Source organism: Ornithodoros turicata, chromosome 3 (genome assembly GCF_037126465.1).
Source record: "Ornithodoros turicata isolate Travis chromosome 3, ASM3712646v1, whole genome shotgun sequence".
In the NCBI taxonomy this organism is placed as follows: domain Eukaryota; kingdom Metazoa; phylum Arthropoda; class Arachnida; order Ixodida; family Argasidae; genus Ornithodoros; species Ornithodoros turicata.
This window is the reverse complement of record NC_088203.1, coordinates 103,142,098-103,163,613: the sequence shown is the minus strand read 5'-3', so window position 1 is coordinate 103,163,613 and position 21,516 is coordinate 103,142,098. Positions and strand designations below refer to the sequence as shown.

Genomic DNA, 21,516 nt, shown 5'->3' with positions numbered 1-21,516 from the left:
GAAAGCGCCACGCGAACATGCGAGATTTGCTTCATTTTGACCAAGCGAACATGACTGCTCGAGATCTGGCAAAAAAAGTTGCTCCGAAATGAGCACCCGAATTAACAAACCGGAGGGAACCGGAGACGCGCTCGCTGCCCGACGCCCGACATCTTTTTAGAGGATGAAGAAGAAGAAGTTGAGCATTCAAAAGAAGTTCTACCCATGTCCACATTTTCAGGATTAAAAGGGTTCTCAGATAACTGTTAAGCTTTTTTTCCTGACCGAGAATGGGTGCTGCTTCACAAATGTGTGCACCCGAAGTGTATTCTTCGAAACTTGACTACCGAAAGAAAAGAGGGTAACGGTTAAGTTGCTCTTTCGTTCTTGCCCGCCTGAGACAATGTTTATTGCTGCCGCAATGTAAGTCAAATGCGCCGGAGACTCTATAGGGGTCCTATATGCGAGCTCCTCACTGAGAAAAAAAAAAAAGATATTCGGTGATCGTACAACGCTTTCAAGCGGGTGTCATACTAGCAGACGACGCAACCACGATGAAATTTTCCAACCGTAAGTGTGTCCGGTAATGGCGGCTAGCCAGCGTAGCTCCGGAGAGATACCGTGCGGTTGACGTCGTCTGAGCATGCGCAGTTGCGTGGCCGCGCCGACGGTAACATACCGTGCGGGGGAACGTGGTTTGCTAAAACTCTCTACACACCAACCGTGCAACGTACAAAGGCATTCAGTCTCATTCTGCTTCGAGAAATGTATACTGCGTCAACTAAACGAACGCTCTTCCCAAGTAATGATGCAAAGGTACGCGCACTCCGAAAGATCATGCGCTAAACATCCGTAATCTTGCCGTCTTTCCCCTTTCAGTGTAGCTCAAGCTAGATGGAGTTTTCAGTGCAGGTCGGAGAACCGTTTTTACCAATACTTATATTTATTGCCTCAAACAATGAATTAATTGTATCTTGCGTTGATCATTTGTTGTTTTGTTCCGCTCTTAGTATAACAGACATATTTACAGATGCTATGCGCATGCTTAGCGTGTTCAGGTGTTGTCGTGCACTTGTAGATTACTTACAAGTGCTTATAAGTACAATTACTTACTTGTACATTGCTCGTCATCCTCGCATTCTTTTATGACTATCCACCAGGTTTGCGGAATGGGATTACCCATTCCCTTCCAATTCCATTCCGAGGAATTGATAGTATTTGTTATAATTCCATTCCTTTCAATTCCTCTGAATGAAAAGGTATGGTCAATTCCCACTCCTGGAATGGCTTGGCAACCCCATTCCATTCCATTCCTTTAATTCCATCAATAAAAGAAAAGAGACCGGTCAAACCGTGCTGGGTAGCCCAGCAGTGCTATAGAGGAGATTGACATTACCCATCACGGAAAAAGCAAAAGGACAAGGTTATTTCGCCCTTGACCGTGCGGCGTCCAGATCAGTCCATTCCAATTCCATTCCGCTTGCGAAAAAAAAAAGCCTAATTCCATTCCATTCCATTCCTAGGACACTTTCCGCCATTCCATTCCATTCCATTCCATTCCTAGGACACTTTCCGCCATTCCATTCCGTTCCATTCCATTCCTAGGACACTTTCCGCCATTCCATTCCATTCCATTCCATTCCATTCCATTCCTAGGACACTTTCCGCCATTCCATTCCATTCCATTCCATTCCAATTCCATTCCAATTCCATTCCGGGCTCTGATAATTCCGGAATGATTCCGGAATCATTCCAACCCCGGAGTGGCAACTCTGCAACCCTGCTATCCACATCTTTTCCCGACGCCTCTCTCATTGTGCACATCGTTATATCGTTTCTATAGACAGATAGAAATACCTGCTGTCCTGTCCCCATCTGCCCACGTCTGAACGTCGCTCATAGCCCCAGTTGCTTCGCGGCACTAACGTGAACTTAAAAAAATAATTGATATTAATTATATACTTGTTTTTTTTTAATTCCGTGTTAGCGCCGCGAAGCAACTGTGGCTATGAGCGACGTTCAGGCGTGGGCAGATGGGGAGAGGACAGCAGGAAGGAGTGGGTGACGGGGGGGGGGGGTTAATATGCGTCCTGGGCCGACTTCAGGGGGGAACTGTGCCGACATTCGTCTGGAAAGTCTTCGGAAAACCTAGGGAAAACCTCAGACAGCACAGTCGGCGACAGGATTCGAACCCGTGTCCCCTCCCAGTGTCTGCGTGGAAAGCGATCATCCCAACCGCTATGCCACGGGAGCTGGTATGTGCTTCTTAAATATATATTTTAGAGCCAATAAAAAATAGGCAAGTCGTAGAAGAAAACAGAGAAGGGGGAAAAACAACAGAAGAACGAGCAAGCAAGCAAATAAACAAACGTACAAACGAACGTAAGACGCGACCTTACAAAATAATAAAAACCGAAAAGAAATGTCTCTTTTCTTTTTTTCAGGACAAGAAGCGCGCGAAATTTGAACTACCACGTGACAACGCAGGTCCGGGACTTCGGTGCGTTCCTTCACAGTGCGCTTGAGGATGCCCACTATCGCGGCACACTATAGAAACCTAGATCCGCAGTGTCACGTACTAACTTTAAATACGCCTTCTTTTTCTTCTTTCGGCTTGAAATACGTTAAAGAACAACGTAAGATGTACATGATGGCAAAAAAAAAGAAAAGAAAAAGGAATTGATCCCGTGATTTCCGGAGGGGCTCTATCATTTGCTTGTTCTTTTTCTAGGATGGTAAATTGATATTCACACACACACAAAAAAAAAGAAATGCATATGTTATCTCAATTAAGAATTGTGGGCGATATAAAAACATTTTGACTTGCGCAAGACGACTGCCAACCAAACTGCATTATTTCATTGTGGTGTAGCGTAATTGCACCATTTATTTTACAACAAGATGGAAAGCTGTGTAGTTCGATTGCCGTCGCTTTTCGACGGCTGCCACATTTAAGTTGATTTTACGTTTGACTCGAGTTACGTGAAACACTCTACGTAGACGAGAAGAAAGAAATATCTCTTTTTTTTTCTTTTTTTTACCACACTTCAAACACAAAATACCCATTCTCTCCTGCTCTATAGCAGTTCCCCTGAGAATAGTCAAACAAATTGTTGATTTCATTTGAAAAGTCGCCACTGTTTACACCGTACTAAAATATCCTTTCAAAATACTATCGACAATGCTGGTTGCTGCTGTGCTGAAGGCTGAGAGGTGGCAGGTTCGAATCCTACTACCGGCTGTGCTGCCTGAGGTTTTCCCTAGGTTTTCCGGCAGACTTTCCAGACGAATGTCCGCACAGTTCCCCCTGAAGTAGACCCAGTACGCACACTAACTCCCCTGTCTGTCCCCCACTCCTTCCTGCTGCCCTCTCTCCATAAGTCCACGTCTGGACGCCGCTCGTAGCTACAGTTGCTTCGCGGCGCTAACACATACTCAAAAAAAGGTACTATCGACGCATTTCTTCCCGATGAAAACGTTTCAGTCGATCACGTAATTCGGGGTACCTTCGGGTACCCGCTAGTTCGCGAGGTTCGACCAACCATCAAATTTCTAGGCAGATATTCGCTAAAGTTCGCAGAAAAGGTTAAAAATGTCGTTACCGTGGTAGCTTTTAGAATTTAAACCGTAGATTGGCATCTGTGCCGGAATATAGTTTGAAATTGAATGTTATGACTATTGACGACTTACAACTGAAACGTTGATTGCGCGCGTCGTAGTCTTCCAGCTGCAGAGCTCGCTAGGTGGATCACATTATCATTATTATTTTTGTTGTTGTTGTTGTTTTTTTAGAGGTTTGGAATCCATCTTTCTACATCTTGCTTGCATCTCCGGGACACCGGTCTCCTCTCTACCCTATATGATGTGCCTGCGTACCTCTGTGTGTTTTCGCCTAGCGTTCCGTTGATGTCCCACTGATTCCATTGAATATGAACCCCCTATATTCCGCGTCGTTCATCACCTCATCATCAGGACACATCTCATCCTGCCCATTGTGCCTTGGGGTAGTGGGCCGCACCTCATGTGGCGAGTTTCCTCATTCATCATCATTAATTTATCTGTTGTTGTTGCTGCTAGTACAGGCGATAGAGATATAGCGAAGATAGCGAACCGTATAATCCAACAACAACAAATACACTGATGATGAAGAATGAGGAAATGCGCCACCTCGGTTGTGGCCCACTACCCTAATGGAGTTTGGAGTTTTCTGGCGCAAGGATATCGAATACCAAGCTGCGCCCACTACCCTAACGCCGACGGGACTGCATGAGGTGTTTTAAATGACAATGACGAGACGAGGGGATAGAGTCGGTAGCAAGGCCGCACATCATGAGTAAAGAACATAAAGGAGGCCGGTGTCTCGCAAAAAAAAAAAAATCCAGGAAAATCTGCAGGGCACGACGGTGTTGCAGGATGTCGGTCCAGGGCCCGAGGACTGTCGCCCAAGTGAAAGGAGTGGCAGTGATTGGCTCCAGTCGGTTTCGCAACCTTTCTCGTTGAACCCTGAAGAGGTCGAGATCACACACAGCGGTCTGTGACCAAAGCAGTTCTGGCTTTCTTGAGAGATTCAGGTCTGATGAACAGCCTGTGAACTCAGTCGTGAAATCTCATTCTTCTTCTGTGATTCATCTCATCATTCCTTCACCGTTTGTTAGTCATCTTTTTTTTTTGGTCATCTTTGTCATTAATCTACCTCATCCTTCTTTGATCATCTGTTAGTTTTTCGTTATTTCTAAATTCTTTTTCTTTATTTCTTATTTCTTAATTTTCTTCCTTTAATTCTTTCTTATTCCTTCCTATTTCTTTCTTTCTTTAATTCTTATCTTTTCTTTTTATTTATTTATTATTATTTCTTATTTCTGGAATAGCAAGCCGACGTCCCGTTTGGCTGACCTTTCCCCGTTTTTTTTTCCTTTTCGTCTAATAAATATATCCCCCCCCCCCCTGAAGAGGACACCGTCCACGATCACGTGCTGGATGCTAGCACGGCACACCTGGAGCACAACATTGTGTCAGAGCGACCAAGCCTGTGTTTAAATAGGGGGGGGGGGGGGAAGGAGGCGGAGCCTGTGTATAATGGACGAAAAGTTACGAGGCAGCCGACTGGGTAAATCGGGATCCACTTCTTTCATGAGGGCCCTTGATGGGACATCGTGACGTCATTGTAGATGGGACAGGGGCTTTCCCCTTTGGAGAGGATAATAGATATTGTTGATCGGGACCTACATGCCGCTGCAGCAGCGCTGTCCGCTTCTTCGTTCCAGTGGATGCCGCAGTGCCCCGTATAATTCCAGCACAAATACGTGGAGGCGGCATTTCGAACCGCGACAGGTTCCCGACGTCACTGATAGCGCCTCTTGTACCCGCTCAGTGAGGTATGCCACCACACTCGCATAAATGACCCACATGTAATGTGAAACATGTAATCCTGCTTCATTGTTGTCGTGACGTCATTGATTGGAAGCATTGTGTACATGGTGCAACACGTGACTTGCATTGCCAGCAGACTTTCCACACGGCATATAGTACCCCCTGAAGTCGGGCCAGGACGCACACTAGCCCTTCCTTCTCTCCTCCATGTGAGACAGCCAAACCAGCCGACAACCCCCCCCCCCCCCCCCCCCCAAGTTCCTTTCTCCCAATCATTTCTCGAACGGGTGCATCACGCTACAAAAATCCTGCCCGACTTTTTTTCTCTTTCGTGAGAATTCATTCCGACTTCCGTTAAAGGATACCGGGTACTTCTCGCAAGCATCACAAATTAGGGGGATGATAAACGCCTTTTTCCATCTGACGCGCGCGCGAAACACTGCGCGCCATTCATGAAGGAGAGCGCCCCCCCCACCCCACCCCCACCAAAAAAAAAAAAAAAAACTAAATAAATAAATACAAAAAGATGCCCTCTCTCTTTTCGAATATCCTCGCAAAATAACGTTTGTACGGCGCATTCTTTAAAGGCCTTTGCTGTCTCATCTATCACAGTTTATAGTCTCCGGTTGAGGTTCTTTTTTTTTTTCCTTCTTATTTGTGCGTCCCGCTTTCCGGTTCCAGCAAACTACACACGCGATGGAGGTTGATCGGGTGAAAGCTGAATGAAAGGGTTGTTTTCTTGACATTTGTTAGATTGCCGATGAAGTTTCATGGCCGCCCGGGAGCGAGTGGGACGGGCTGTCTTCAAACGGCACGTGTACTGGGTTCGCCGGAGGAATTCTGTGAGGTCAACCGTTCTCTTTCTTTACGGGAAGTATTTTTTTTAGACAGAATTGTTCGAAAAAGTGGTTGGCGGGAAGTTCGATTCGCGAAAGAAGGTGTAAGAGGCGCTGTTCGGTGTTAAGCTCGTATCAAGTCCGAGGGTTGGTTTTATTATGATCCAAGAAGAGTGCCACGAGGCCGAATTCATGCCCTGTAATGTACAGCCTGAAATTTCGAGTGCACCACGTTTTTCGCCTGTTATGCACGACGCGAAGTGCTGAAACTAGCTCGTAAAGAGAAACCGCATAGGTATTTAAAGACTTAAAACTTAATTCTGCACGAGAGGAGTACTTATGTTTAGAGCCGGAAGTTTTCGGGAAATATTTTTTTTCTAAATTCGGGGGGTAAAAAATGGGTAAATACACATGCGCACTAAATTCATGCGAATTCGGGTGAAAAAACTCCCGGTATGCTAAATTCGGGGAGAAATTGGGCTCAGTTGCTCAAACTAACTGTGGTGGTTTGGTACAAACGGTGATGTAGCTGCATTTGCTGCCAAACAAGTAAGTTAATGCATTCCTACAGACATCCCAGTGAGGGGAATTTGCCGGGCAAAAATCGGGTTTCACCCTAAAGGGTGAACCTTCAATTCAGGGAATATAATCGGGTAAACCCCTAAAACTTCAGGCTCTACTTAAGTTACAGCACTAACGTACTACCGACACCACATAGTACACACTACACTACTCAGCAGCACGACACAGGTGGGAGACGCCTTCTTGCGAGACAACATTTTCTGCAAGACCCTCTTTGGCTCTCTCTCACACATACTTGTCCTCCTTTCAGAACGCGCGAATGATAACGTTGTACTTTCACAACCCGCCAGTAGCGATATAATGACCAATAAATAATATCGCAAACACATAGAGCATGCATAGCCTTTCCCCTCCTGGATGACAGGTGAGCGCGTGACGCGCATACCAAGTAACGCGCACTCTAATCGAGATTCAATCCGGCAGTAATTGTTACACCGCCTCAAGTTACAATTTGGAACCAGAAGGGTTGCTTGCTTCCGACGCCCAAAGAAAACCACGTGCTCACTGCTGAAAAAGTGACGACTGCCTGTAGGATTCTGTGCGGTGCTTTGCGGTGGGCATGTTCGCGCGCGCCGAACTGCAGGAAATTTAACGATTTGCTGAGCTGCTAGAAAGAGAGAAATAAAATCATAATTTTGGGTTCCTCGCAGACTTAGCGATCAAACGTTTGACGGGGTTTACACAAGCTGACCGGTAAACTCCACTGCGCTAGAAGCAATACCTAGCGGGCCTCCGAAAAACATCGAGATAAAAAAAAAGAGAACATCGTGAAATTACGATTTAACACGGAATGTTCAATGCCAACACGATGTATTTGAGGTTCTGCGGGCATATATTTCTTCAAAATAATATCTCCAGAACAAAGCTTTAGCTAGTCGAACTGTGCAGGTAGCGCAGTGAATCGTGCATAAAAGTTTAAAAATTAGTTAAAATGCTCACTTGTTTAAAAGGCGTCCGAGATATTTCTCTAAACATCTCATTTGCTTGACGTCCGTTGTGTCATTTTACATACCTCACGCCACACTACGATCTCTTCCGAGCATTTCCCAGCACCTTGCAAATATGTAACTTTTTCGATTTGAGGAACGCAAAAACGACACCACTGACTGCCGCAAAAACACCATCTCCGAAACAAACACGTCGCAGCCAGTGCAGACGAAACTTCCGTACGATCCGCGGCAAACCATGGAAGCGTCATATCCCAACCACGTTATGGCTACGTCACTACCATTCATCATGACCATCATCAATCACAACGATTAATCTTTAAAAGAGCTTAAAAGGAAGATGAGGACGACCCACCGTGCACAAGCAGAGGAGCAGACGACAAGCAGACGACAGCGGCGAGAAGCGCAAGCTGCGCCGTCTGGGAGCGACTACAAGCATCCATGAGCGCTCGGGACTGACGACTGCCTGGCGCACGGCACGAACACACTTTTTATACATCTCCTCGGGCCGGTGGCTGCTCCACGCCGGGGGAGATCCTCCTAGTACGTCGCGCGCACATTTTTTCGCCACCGGTAACAGACTACGTGACGCAATCGTGACGTCACACAAAAGTTTAATCATCGAGCAAACGCGCTCGTGGTAGCGTTTGTGATCAAACTGTTTCGAGGGTGCTCCCATTGTGGGTGAAAGCTTTCAAATGCATGTATTTGAGTGGAGCATCTGTGTGAGTTTGAAAGATATTTAAAAGCGTCCGTAGGTGCACGTGAAAGCAGTTCTCAGAAAAGGATGCCGTTACTTGGGTAATGCTGTCGCATGTATACATCCACTTTGCAAGAGACTGCGAAGAGTTGTACAAATTTATGCGCGGAAAAATATCGCAGGGAAATTCTCACAGGTCAGCATATGGTTATGGTGGATAAAGCTGAAAGCGCCGCCTTCTACAGCTTTCTCAATCTCTGAGCTTAGTTCTAGTGCCCCACAATTTGAAAAGAGCTGGAGAAAATAGCTGTTGATTTTGCAGTCCTGCAAAGTTGAAATATCGCTATATATATATGCATGTCTGCAATGAAATATAGCTTGAACGTCATACTGCACACGAGAGAAAAAAAATAAATCCCCACATATCAAATGCCACGGAATAGCCGCGGATGCAACAGACCACAGCGGACAATAACCCCCGAATACAGCGCTGTATCACTTTGTGGACAGAGCAGAAGTGTGTCAATTTTCTTTTTGTGGAAGACTGACTTGTGTCTTCTGATGTGCGTCCTCGTTTTCTAAGCAGCTACAACACGTTATAAGTACAAGCAAGGCGAACTACATACTCCTGAACAACCTAGCCCCAGCATTTGATCGATCACTCGAGACAGCCACAGGAGAGAATGGTTCACGCGTTTACCCTTACGATGCTGACCTCCCCTACATCATGCGATATTCGCATCAAAATTAAATTAAGATGCGTTCCGTTTTCACAATCGCGACCCTTGACCCAAAATTACTCGCGCGCGAAACAGAGGAAAGCGCGCCGGCAGTATATAGAGAGCAGATAATAAAGTCGGAGCGTTATTCGAGAAGGGAATAAGCTTATACGTCACGAATGTCCCGTCAGGCAGCACCTTATTTAAAAATCGATCAACCCTAGGGCGGTCTCTCATCTGCTTCCAAAGTCGCTGGTGTGTTGACCGATGCGGCTGGCCCGTTTCGTCAGAGTTCCCGGTTCCTTCGCGCACGCGGTGTGGCTATAGAGAGCGTTTTTTTCCCGAAGAAATAATAACAAAAGTGAAAGGACGTTTCGGCATGAGGAAGAAAAGGTTCCTGTGTTGAAGTCGTGCAGGTGTTTAGCCTCAAGACGCGAGCCAAAGATATTTCGTCGGTTCTTGAAAGCGAGAGAGGGAAAACAATATGAGGAGTCTCCTTGCGGCCGAGCGGGGAACGAACGCCAAATGCCCCATTTTGATTTTTCAGAACTGCCATGTTCCTCACCCTTAGCGAGCCAATAAGCTATATGAACAAGTGCACGACAGAACATTTGCTCCTCGTTTTTGCCAAAAAAAAAAAGAGAGAGAGAGAGAATGGCAGACTTCACAATGGAAAGATCCAGAACGAGTATATACTTATTTATTTTTCATAGAAAGTTTCTGCTGATATTGTTGATGTTGGCGAAAAAAAAATTATCGGGAGAGATTGAATTCAGCACGACAAATTCGGATACACCCCTAAACAACCCCCCCCCCCCAAAAAAAAAGGAAAAATCCGCCGCTTTCGCGATAATTGTCGGCCACAGGTCAAATCATGGGTTAAAATCGCACGGTCCTAATAAACCGACTCCAAGTTTCTGCTATTTGCCACGCCATTAAATGTTTGCTCGTGTTTTGTACTCGCTCATGTTTCGCTATATTTGTTGATATTTTGAAATATCTCGTTGGGCTGAGAGTGCGCCAAATTAAAAAAAAAAAACTTGTTTCAAAACACGAAACAACAGACTGATTACACACGCGCACGTACGCGCAAACAAAAAGTACGAAACTAAAAGAAAAAGACACCGGACAGCAACGGAGAGACAGGGAACAAGAAACAACACGACGTGTTCTGTCCATTGTTCCTCATGCATCAGCTGGTTCGCACTCTATCTCTTCCGTCGACCACTTTCACGTCCGCCTGCTAGCGCGAGCAGCGAGAGTTATTAGCCAATTATACTATTATTACAGTCGTCACACTTCTGCAATCTCGCGGCAGCAGATCGCTAGCGGCCACTATATTAATCCACTGTAGTTAATCGCCTATACCCCGAGGTACCAGACTGCGCAAATTATGGAACAGGAATACATATTTTGCGAACGCTCTGCTACAATGTACAAACATCTGCAGACGTGACGTAAAACAAGACAAAACGGACGCAAATTGCGTTTCGTAGGTACGCGATAATTCCACGTCGATTCGATACAGCCATACATCTTATTCGTGTCGCGTCGCCGAGCAAGAAAGAAGTTCGCGGGTCTGGACTGGGGAAGTGGAAGAAAGGGGGCAAAAAAAAAATTAAAGCGCAGTCGCCGAAAATATTCAAAAGAAAAAGAAATGTCTGGCGCGCGCCTTACCAAAGTACTCACGGCCAGACGTTTTCGTGGTCAGGGGCATCGCTTATTGTGAATGCGGTCCGGTTACTACGACACTGACCACTTTTAAACAACCGGGCGTTGCCTGTTATATTACATAACGGAGTTCTGGTCGGTGAGTCATGAGAGACGGCTGAGGAGCACACAATGGCGTAAGTGTTCTGACTTGATTCCCAACTTCGATGTCTACTGCATATAAGGTTACCTCGAAAGTATCTGGCAGATGGACACTGTATCCGCAGGGACGAGAAACTATGGGTGCCCCACGAATACCAGGACTATACCTAAAAGCGCACCAATGAACAGTTTTCAAGCATATACTACGGATACCATGAACAGTACTAGGAGGTTGAAGACTACCGGAAATAGATTGTCTGTGGCAAGACAGGAGGAAATTTCGATAGCGTCTTCAGACAGTGTTCAGGACTACCGACTATAGAAACACGATGCATCATATCGCGTACTGATGCAGAATCGAGTCAACCTCTCCATAGCTTTCTTCGTTTTCTAGCCAAACGAAACTACCGAACTACCGAAGTGGTCTATCGAACACAGGTCGGCAGCTCTGTTTAAATAAAGACTGCCTCTGTGACTGCCACAGTGACACGTACAGCTGTATTTTACAGGCCCAAACATGGAACTGCCGATTTGACGTGGTTTATCAACCGGCAACGTGTTGCAGACATTACGGTTAACCAATAGTCCTTCCTTTACAGTGCGACACAAAAGGTAACAAGGAATAATATAATACAGTAAAACTCCTTTACAACGAAACTCAGGGGACAGCAAAAAAAATTCACAGTAAAGGTATTTTCGTTAAAAAGGATGTCTATTATTGGACCTATAGGCTCCAGCGGGACCGCAAAAAAAATTTGCTGTAGTGGTATTTTCGTTAAAAAGGTGTTCGCTATAAAGGAGTTTGACTGTATACAGTAAAACTCCTTTACAACGAAACTCAGGGGACAGCAAAAAAAATCGCAGTAAAGGTATTTTCGTTAAAAAGGATGTCTATTATTGGACCTATAGGCTCCAGCGGAACCGCAAAAAAAATTTGCTGTAGTGGTATTTTCGTTAAAAAGGTGTTCGCTATAAAGGAGTTTGACTGTATATAATAATGTTGTCTCTAGTTGTAACTGCATGTTGTATGGTAGTGTCTCGGGTGTGTTGTGTGTTGTTACCGTCAATAAATTTTCCTATTACAACAAGGAACTTTCATATTCGTCGCATCGCAAGCCCGTGCTAAACGTCAGGTTAAAATCACGCTGTGTGCAGCAGAACAGAAACTAACAGCTGAGCTGTGCTCAGAGCGGACGCCAAACGCAGAACGGATTCCCGCACACTTCATATACTCCACGACTTCCAAGACACGTTTCGTACAAGGGCCAAACACGTGGTTGCACTTCCCGTGTGACGAGGAAGCAAATTCTTGGCAGTCCAATCGCATATCCTTTCAGTATTTTACATCCACTCGGGATCACCGGCGCAAGAGCAGACGACTCCTTGTTTGACGCATTCCACGACTCCATACAGCTCAAACTCTGGAGAAGCACGTCAAAAGAAATGCACGTCCAATTTGCCCACCTCATCCGGCGGGTCTACAATTTAAATTCTCGCCTGACAGCCCCGTCTGCGAGCACTTTCGTCTGCGTCCCGAAGATTGCACAAGAGGTTTCTTCCGTGACCAGCGCAGCATGCGGTGAATAACTGCGCCCACATTAGGGGGCTACAATCTTGGCTCAATACGACCAGAAGGTTCTGCAGGTTGAAAATTTTTTTTTTTTTTGATTGCGTGTTAGCGCCACGAAGCAACTGTGGCTATGAGCGGCGTACAGATGTGGACAGACGGAGAGAGGACAGCAGGAAGGAGTGGGGGACAGGGGGATTAGTATGCGTACTGGGCCGACTTCAGGGGGAACTGTGCCGACATTCGTCTGGAAAGTCTTCGGAAAACCCAGGGAAAACCTCAGACAGCACAGCCGGCGGTAGGATTCGAACCCACCACCTCCCAGTCTACAGCACGACCTTGGTTACCACCAACGAGCGGACGCCTTAGCCCACTCGGCCATGCCGCTGGTCTGAAAATAAATTGAGTAAATTGTCGCAACTATGTGTTTTTTTTTTTTTAGCTTTTTAAGGTAGATATACGAGTACGTGGTGTGCACCGACTGTGTATGCGGTGTTCGAATGACGAGCGCGTATACTACTATACTACGAGGGGTGTTCAAATCAAACCGGGACTTTCTGTCTCCTGAGTGTACAAATGGCTCGCGCTACTTCTTTTGCGTCATTTTCACACGCGACAGGCCTCCGCGTTCACCACGTGGTCGTCCAAAGTTTGTGCAAAACAGAAGGCACGTGCTGGACAAGATGGCCGACAACGAGGTGAGCGCGCACATCGAACAGCGAATTGTCACGAAGTTTCTCGTGAATGAAGGCGTAAAGTCATCTGAAATTCACAGAAGACTTCAGGCTCCGTATGGCCACGCTACACTTAGCCGCAGCAAAGCGTTTGAGTGGTGCAAACGGTTCCGAGACGGCCGTACATCAGTGCAGGACGATCCCGGCCGGGACGGCTCAGAGCCCAGTGTCAGAGTTCCTGAGAACATCCAACTTGTGGAGCGCCCGATCCTCAAGTACCGACGGATAACATGTCTCGAACTGGCTCCAAAGACGGACCTTTCTGTGGGAACGCTGAACACTATCGTTCATGAACACCTCCAGTTTCGGAAAGCCGGGACTCATCACCAAAGGAGTCCTCCTCCTGCAGGACAATGCACGCCCGCATACCGCACATCTCACGACAGGCACCTTACAGGAACTTGGCTGGGAGTTGCTGCCACATCCCCCTTACAGTCCAGACCTCTCCCCCAGCCATTTCCATCTCTTCGGTCCACTGAAGGCGTTCCTTTGGGGCCGCCACTTCAGCTGCGACGACGAGGTAAAGAATGCGGTCCGATCATGGCTGCTACGCGCCGGTAAGGATTTCTACGCTGCTGGGATCCAAGCCCTCGTGAAACGCTGGGACAAGTGCATTAGTGCAGTTGGAGGTTACGTTGCAAAATAAAACTAATTTCTCGCCTGTAAGTTCATTTTACTTTTGCGAAAAATGAAAAGTCCCGGGTTTGACTTGAACGTCCCTCGTGCTAATAAACCCATCCGTCTTTTCCCTGTAAACTTCTTGTCGTCTTCTAATTTTCACGATCAATCAATGAGTAAGGAGGAGCCAAATATATGACTCCTTCTCTTTCTCATCGATCTTTTTTTCATCAGTACTGCAGCGTCCCTACAACGTGCACAGTGAGCACGCGGTCGACTTCCCTTTGCACCAACGTTGAGGAAAATCCTCACTAGTTTTACCAGTGCTCGACGACTGTAGAGTGTGCAAGAAACACAACCGAAGTCACTGAGGACATCGCCGAGGAATTTCCTTCGGCTGCGCAGGGATATTGATGAGCAGAAAGGAAGACGTGTGCAAAGCGGTTTCCGCAAAATACCGTAATTTCACGCGTATTAGCCGCGGCTTATGCGTGATTTTTTTTTCTCACGGGCGCTCTGCGGCTTATCCACCGGTGCGGCTTATCTGATGACTATTTTTTCCTGGTATTTTCCCCATGCCGACAGTGTCTCTGGAACAGCACTGCCCTGTCGATGCACGAACAGTGCGTAACAGGGACGGGTCCACATTCGAGTAGACTGATCTTCCTGGTGCATTCCCCCAAGCAGTTTTAAGGAAAGTGGTGACAGTGATTCACGTCTTCTGGCTGGCACGAAGTCCACTGACCCATCAATCCATGAAAAACTCCCAACAAGGGCACAATCCGATCTTGGTAGAACTCTAGAGCTGACCTCCTCTGCTGTACACTATGCCGACCCTGTAGTATGGACCACAAGGTTTATGGCCTTCTCTATGGTCTCCCATATCTCACAAATCATTCGTCTCGTATTGCCCGCGGCTTATCTGCGAGTGCGGCTTATCTGCCAGAAAAGTTTCAAAACGTTCCTAAAAACGCGTCCTGCGGCTTATCTGCGGTGCGGCTTATACACGTGAAATTACTCCGAACGCGCGACATTCAAATACGGTGTACTTGCGTTCACACATCTATCAATAGTGAGTAGTATATTGTACGCTATCGCCTTTGCGTACGTAAGGGATATGCGTTGGTTTTTCTGCGCGCACGCGCAAGACATAAACAGAGCTTTGTCCATTGCGCGAACCAACCACGCTATTCCTTACGTACGGAAAGGCGACAGCGTAGGATGTACTAAAATCACGCAGGAACACTACAAACCGCAACCGGTACCTGTAGACACCTAACACCGCCTAGCGTGAGTTTTGAAAGCTTACCTCCTCGGGTCTTGAAGTCTTCACCTGTCAAGAGGAAGAAACAAGGACGGCAGGCATAACTACCTCCTATGTCTTCCGCTACAAGGATAACGAGAAGTTTATGTGATCGTTATTCGCACGCAACTTCAGTCGAGCAGTCACGAAGAAAATGAATAACCTAACCTGTTCTTCTTCTTTTGTTATTCCACTTTGGACTGCGCGAACTTTCCGGTCCACGATGGAGGGAAGACAACGTGGAAAAACAAGAAAAGAAATTCCGCAATTCGGAGGATACGAAATGTGGAAACAGGGAACGAGTGAACAACCACAGAGAGAACTGCTGTACTCACCTGAAGTGGAGACAGGGGCGGGTTCCTCACCTTGGGGGGGGGGGGGGGGTTCGTTATTTTATTCCCCACATTCCCACCAGCAATGGGATAGAGTATCGCCTGTGGCGATGAACCTCCCCACTCTCCAAAGCTAAAATAAAGTTGTTGTTGTTGTTGTTGTTCAATAACAGGGGGGGGGGGGGGGCGTCGGAAGGTCAAGGCGGGGCCCCCGACACAGTATATACAAGCAATAAACATTAAAATGTACAAAAAATGTACAAAATTACAGGCTCTGTCAATGACGAGGCAGAAAACTACATGTCGCGCTCAAAGAAAGGACGAACGGCTCTTCACGTCCTGAGTGTGTCTTTTCTGTTGCCTCCTCGTACTCAAGGAATATGTTGCCTATTTGCCTCCTGCTTCTGTGTTCGAGAAGCACGAGTTTGTAGAGGCTACTGCCTAGCCTCTCTGTCTAGTCCCTGTCCGTGTTTTTTGTTAGCTCTTGAAACATTCAAGCATGGACGTAGAGAGGACCCTAATCCGCTTCCTCAACAGGCTGCGCATGACGAAGAATTGACGAAAGTTCGAAGTACGAAGTGTACGAAAGTTTACAGTTATTTCTTTACTGCAATCTCGACGTGCCTCACGATGGTCAAGTCTAGCGAACGGACTTGTCTGCTGCCCTTAATTTTATAGTGGCTAAATTCTGGGGTGCTGTCGTTCCCTCGTAACATAACTAGGTTGTATGGAATCGACTAAATTCCCGTTTTCTTTGGCTTTGTAGATAGCCAGATATTGGTTGCGGCTCCAGACCGTATTCCCAGGAAAAAGGAAAAAAAAAAAAAAACGAAGCGTCCCCCAAATACACGACAGGGAGGCCAAAAAAGCTCGAAAAGTAGTAGATATGGATTGTCACCCCCCTATACGAAAATCCTGAGAGTATTCCTTACCAATCCTACGTCACAACGTCCATCCGATGCAAGCGTATTGTGATTGAATGAGACTTTTAGGACATAACTTTAAAAAGGTTGTCCAACGTCATTACCGCCATTGAAACGTTTTTACTCAGCTGTCCACAAACGATTTATCACGTATGTAATGACGGGAGTGTGGAAAGTATATGCATGTGCCGCGCCACAAAAGATGATGTTATAGTTCAAATATGCAATCACTTACATTGCAAAATAACAGAGCGAAACGATGACGAAAGCGCGATGTCGCGATGAGGAAGGACCACCATTTTGACACCGACGAAATTACTCGAAGCGTTCTGCGTAATATTTGTACAGAAATATGCAGCGTAATCGCAGGACAAAGTATCTTGCATTTATCGTCGCTAAACGCAAAACCACGGTTATCTCTGAAGGATTTTCAGGGGCAGTCAATCATTTGCTGCCTTACTTTGGCCTTGTAGACTTAAAGCCAATGCGTTCGCCGATCACTTGTGGAACCTGTCTGTCATCTACGAGTTGCTGAACAAGAATCCAGCGTCGTCTGCAATCGCATTTAGGAATTGATTTTCAGGCATCTGTCTTCGCTCACTGCAAAGGTCTCATAATAAACTCAAGCCAAATTAAACCAAAGTCCCAAAGCCTGTAAGTTATTCGTCGTTTGTAACGACGTTGCAAACGTTGCGTCTGAAACACGTGGTCTGAAAGCTCAACGGCTCAACCAACGCGCGCTGCTAAGTTGGAGCACGCGCGCAAGCGCCGCGTCGCGCTACAATCTGCACCTTCACTGTTGGGGCGGCCGATGAATGCTTGGAAGTGCGACCAAAGAGAAAAATAAAACCACTGGCAAGAGAACTTACCCTGTACAGCTCGTAAAACACGGGCGTTGCCTGACTGTCGACGAGTTCTACAGGCTGTGTAAATACGACAAAGGCATAGGTATGTAAGAAATATACATATATAAAGACAAAGCACAAAGAGCAGCTTAGCTCCGAGCATAGGGTCGACAGAACAAAGAGAATACGAGGGAAAAGGATCTTGAAGAAATTGCATTCCATTGTTAAGGGTCCAAAGATCTCCTTTACACAAAGAAATATTCAGATTTGACATGGTTCTCCAAATAATAAAATACTGTATAGGATAGGTTAAAAGGACACCACGCATAGCGCCCCACTTGTTCATCTTTACGGCACCGCTCACCGTGACCTGTGCTGGAGCATGGGCAGGGCTTGTCAGACTGCCGAACTATGCAAATAATATGTAAGTAGCAGAGGCCAGTTCAATATGTATGTGGGATACACACAGAGCTGCATCATGCCCAAGGCATATCGCAAGCACGCAATCCAACGTCATCGGCCAGCATTGGCCAGCCTGCATTGTGCCAAGTTAGGCCAAAGCAGTCCTGTGGCGTCGCTAGTATTCATGCTCAGGTGTCTCGCGGCATAGGGTAACGGCGTAGGGGGAGAATCATAAAAGCTCGCAATATGCCCGAGCTCACTAGAATGAAACAGCTCACAATAAAGAAAAGAAATTGCATTTATTTTCTTCCCCCAAAGCATAGCCTGGTCCAGTTTTCGTCTCTTCCTCAACCATTTCTCCCACGAAATCCTATCGCTGATAATTTACCAGTGATACGACTTCGTGCGAGAAAAGGTTGAGCCCGTGTCCAGAACCCTCCCCCCCCTCGCACCCAAAGGGATAGCGACTGGCTAACGGCTCGCAGACGTCGCCCCCCCCCCCCAAAAAAAAACTACTTCGCTGGGACTGCCCCTGTTTGACGCGTACACAAACAACACTGAAATGAGGAATTGCTTGTCGTATTAGCTCACCGTGAAGATAATGTCTCTGTTTCTTACTCCTTTTGGTTTGAGACAATCACTTGGCCAATCGAAAGTTGAACTTATGCAGTGCTACACCATTCCGCGTTTCCCTCTCCCCAAGGCAACATACCGAAATTGAACCAAGCTTGGCAAGAGGTCGGCTGGCCAACCTAGACGTGCTTGGCAAGTGCTTGGCCAACGAGCTCGTTTCTTGGTACAGATCTGCCCCCTGGCCGACGGCTTGCCAAACCTCGCTCTGCCTATCACTATGCAACATTGCGCCAACGTTGGCTGGCCGAAAGAGTCGTTGGCCAACTGTCATCCGACTTTTTGCCAACCGTCAAAGCGTCTTTTCTTTCTTTTTGTTTCGAGTAGCAGCTGCATTGTTTTCGTTTTTGTTTGCCAGCGTAGGGCCGAATTTGGCCCGTCTTTATTACGCCGAACTCTCCATAGCACGCGCGCAGCACGTCGCACAACGTTCTCGGCCCAACATCGTTCACCAACCACCACAGTGAGCGACATCACACCGACGTTGATCCAAGGTGCAGTGGCCGACTTAGTCGCTTGCCGACCAAAAACCGACTACTGGCCGATGGTTGACAGTCTGCAATTTCCACTTGGGACGTCACATGCACGCCACCGCTTTGCTTTGCGCAGCAATCTTTGAAATTCGATTGCCGAAAAAAATTTTCAATATACAGCAGACCTATTAAAGGAGCAGTCTAGAGGCCCACAACTTTGTTTCTGTTTTTGGTCAGTATGGAATGTTAGGCGGCCGAAAACAGTTTTCCCACAGTTAGTGCAACTGTAGCGAAATTGGGACGCCTGCAATAGCTCCCCGAACCTCCCGTGCGCGAAACACCCTGCTGAGGCTTTGTATGTATTTGTCCCTTCTATGTTGTTCCAGCCTCAGAACATCAGTTCTCTCACCCTGCTTCGCCTTCACGATAGGCACGTGACGAGCACCACCACGTGCGTCACTGTGTGACGCAAGTGGAAAGGACGCTCCTCATTGGACCTGGGATCACATGATCGAGGTGAGCAACATCGCGCAGGCCGGAGCGTCTGCTACCGCTTCGGAGACGCCATGCGTTCTCCGGCTACGTGATGTCCGAAACGGAGGATTTAAAGGCTGTCCACGACACAACCACGATTTTTTGGGACCGCAGACACCACGGGATGAACGAGTTGTGTAGCCCGAAATTAACTGCGCTTGTACAGCTTAAACCCCGTGCTTCCAAACAGTGCGCAGCCTGTCCGACCGTTTTCACCGCGCAGTTGGTTCAGTGGCTAACAGGTGGCGCCACTATACCGCCGCCATCGCTTGCTTTCAGATGCCACTGATATATTACTCTTGTGATCGTAATCTTATTTTCTCAGGCTGCATATATGCTTTGCTTTTTGTTAGAAAACGTGATATAAATCATATAAAGAATAGAAGTCAACAAGAAACAGCTCGCAATGTTCGTAGCAGACGGTTTTTCCTACGAACGAATGAGGGGCTCCTCTATCACCAACATCACAGTAGAGTGGGTGTGGTCTGCAGTTGGAGCGCTCCGGCCTGTCACCGCGGCAGCGATTTTCCAAATTAATTGCACCGTGGTGAATCAACTTTGGACAGAAATATTTTGTGGGAGTGCTTTTCACATACTGCTTTACAAGATGACAGCAGTTTTTGGCCATGTTAGATACCACTTTAATGCTCTTTTAAGCATCTAAAGCGCTCATGTTACAAGCTTTCGGAAAAGCATACAGTTTCTACAGGTTTGCCATTCACTTTACAGTTCCTTTAAAAGGTAAAGTGGTAGGTCTTGTAATTTCAAGAATGGAGCCGGCAACTATGGGCAACTAAATACCGATCTAATAAGTAGCAAGTGCTGCAGAGCCGTTCATAGGGTGGGGGCGAGAGGAGCGACCGCCCAAGGCGCTTTCCCCAGAGGGGGCGCTGGACAGCAGCTTTTTTCTTCGCTGTAGAATTCGAAATTTCGAATAGCGTTTTATTCCTGAGTATGGAAAGAAGGGCAAGTTGGTGGGAGCACACAAAACGAAAAGGGATGACATTCTTCCCCAGACGGAAATTCACCTGGGCACGACTCTTAGGTGTTGTACTTTGTCCGTCCATCCAAGTACTAATTGAGTACAAAATACTGATCCTAGAGCTTATTTGTGCCAACGTATCGTACCATAAAACATTAGAAGAGAAAAAAAAAGAAGAAAAAAGCAGATTACGTAATTATGAATATGGTAATTATGAATATTGGTAGAGCCCTGGACCGGTAATCCAGAAGATGTGGGTTCGATCCTTACAGCTGGCTAACCTTTTCAGTGACTTTCATCTTTCATCGTTGATTTCTTAGGCAATTTGAGGCTTTGTTTGTATCTGTCCTTTCTATGTTGTTCCAGCCTCAGAACATCAGTTTCTCTCTTGTACGTAATTATGTCTGAATCCCGAGCACTCGTAAAGGCTATAGTCAGTTAAATTTGCCCCCAACCGTTCCTTCCTCCTTCTCTTTATTTATTTATTTGTCAGCAGTTATATCAGCCCCTTGTGCATGGCGTAGTGTATGGAGCAATCGCGAAATTTAATGTGACGCTGTGAGCGTAACTTTCGCTTTTTCTTTTTTTTTTAAAGATTTGTATGATGATGATGATGATGGGCTTCCGGAATGAAGATTGGATAGTCGCGAACTCAAGTTTGGCAGGTTCGCAACATCACTGTAAAAAAACGTACAAAAAAAAAAAAAAAACATTGACCGCCTGCCCCGGGTGAGGATCGAACTCACGACCTTCAGATTATGAGACTGACGCGCTGCCTACTGCGCTACCGAGGCGGTATATCAACTAGTTTCCAGATACTGGGGTGATACATAAAGAGCGCAATGACAGATACATTTTACGTTGCATTATTGTACTGTAAGTTTTTTTTTTAGACAGTTCTAAGTTGCACCGCATTCGTCGTGGTATCGGTGAATTTCATAGTGCTCGGCTGCTCGCCTAGAAATTCACAACATAACAACGCTGGCTTAGCCTTTTCAACTGTACGAAAACAAAACCGCTCAAAAAAGTTGACTGTCGACCATGATGCTGTCAACATTACGCGCTACTCGACCATGTTTCACATTCCTCCATGGTGTTTCCGTGGTTTCTGTTTCATGAAATTTTGCAATCACGAATCAGCGTGCCTGTAGCTGCCCCCTAGGTTGGAGTTTCCGCAACGAGTACCAAGCTCACATTAACTTCCGAGAGATAGCGCTGAATGTCCTTA

General features: G+C 46.6%; 1 protein-coding gene and 1 non-coding gene across 2 annotated transcripts in view; both read right to left on the bottom strand.

Annotated features, from left to right (window-relative positions):
- Nucleotides 1–8,159, bottom strand: part of LOC135389047 (follistatin-like) — a 51,685-nt gene extending 43,526 nt beyond the window's left edge. The window contains exon 1 of the mRNA XM_064618995.1: nucleotides 8,070–8,159. Within this exon, the coding sequence (XP_064475065.1) occupies nucleotides 8,070–8,157 (88 nt within the window). The 5' untranslated portion in view covers nucleotides 8,158–8,159. The remainder of the gene's footprint in view (nucleotides 1–8,069) is intronic.
- A 12,850-nt stretch (nucleotides 8,160–21,009) lies between these two features.
- Nucleotides 21,010–21,082, bottom strand: Trnam-cau (transfer RNA methionine (anticodon CAU)). Its single transcript has one exon. It is a non-coding gene; the product is annotated as a tRNA-Met (tRNA).
- Nucleotides 21,083–21,516: the final 434 nt, after the last annotated feature.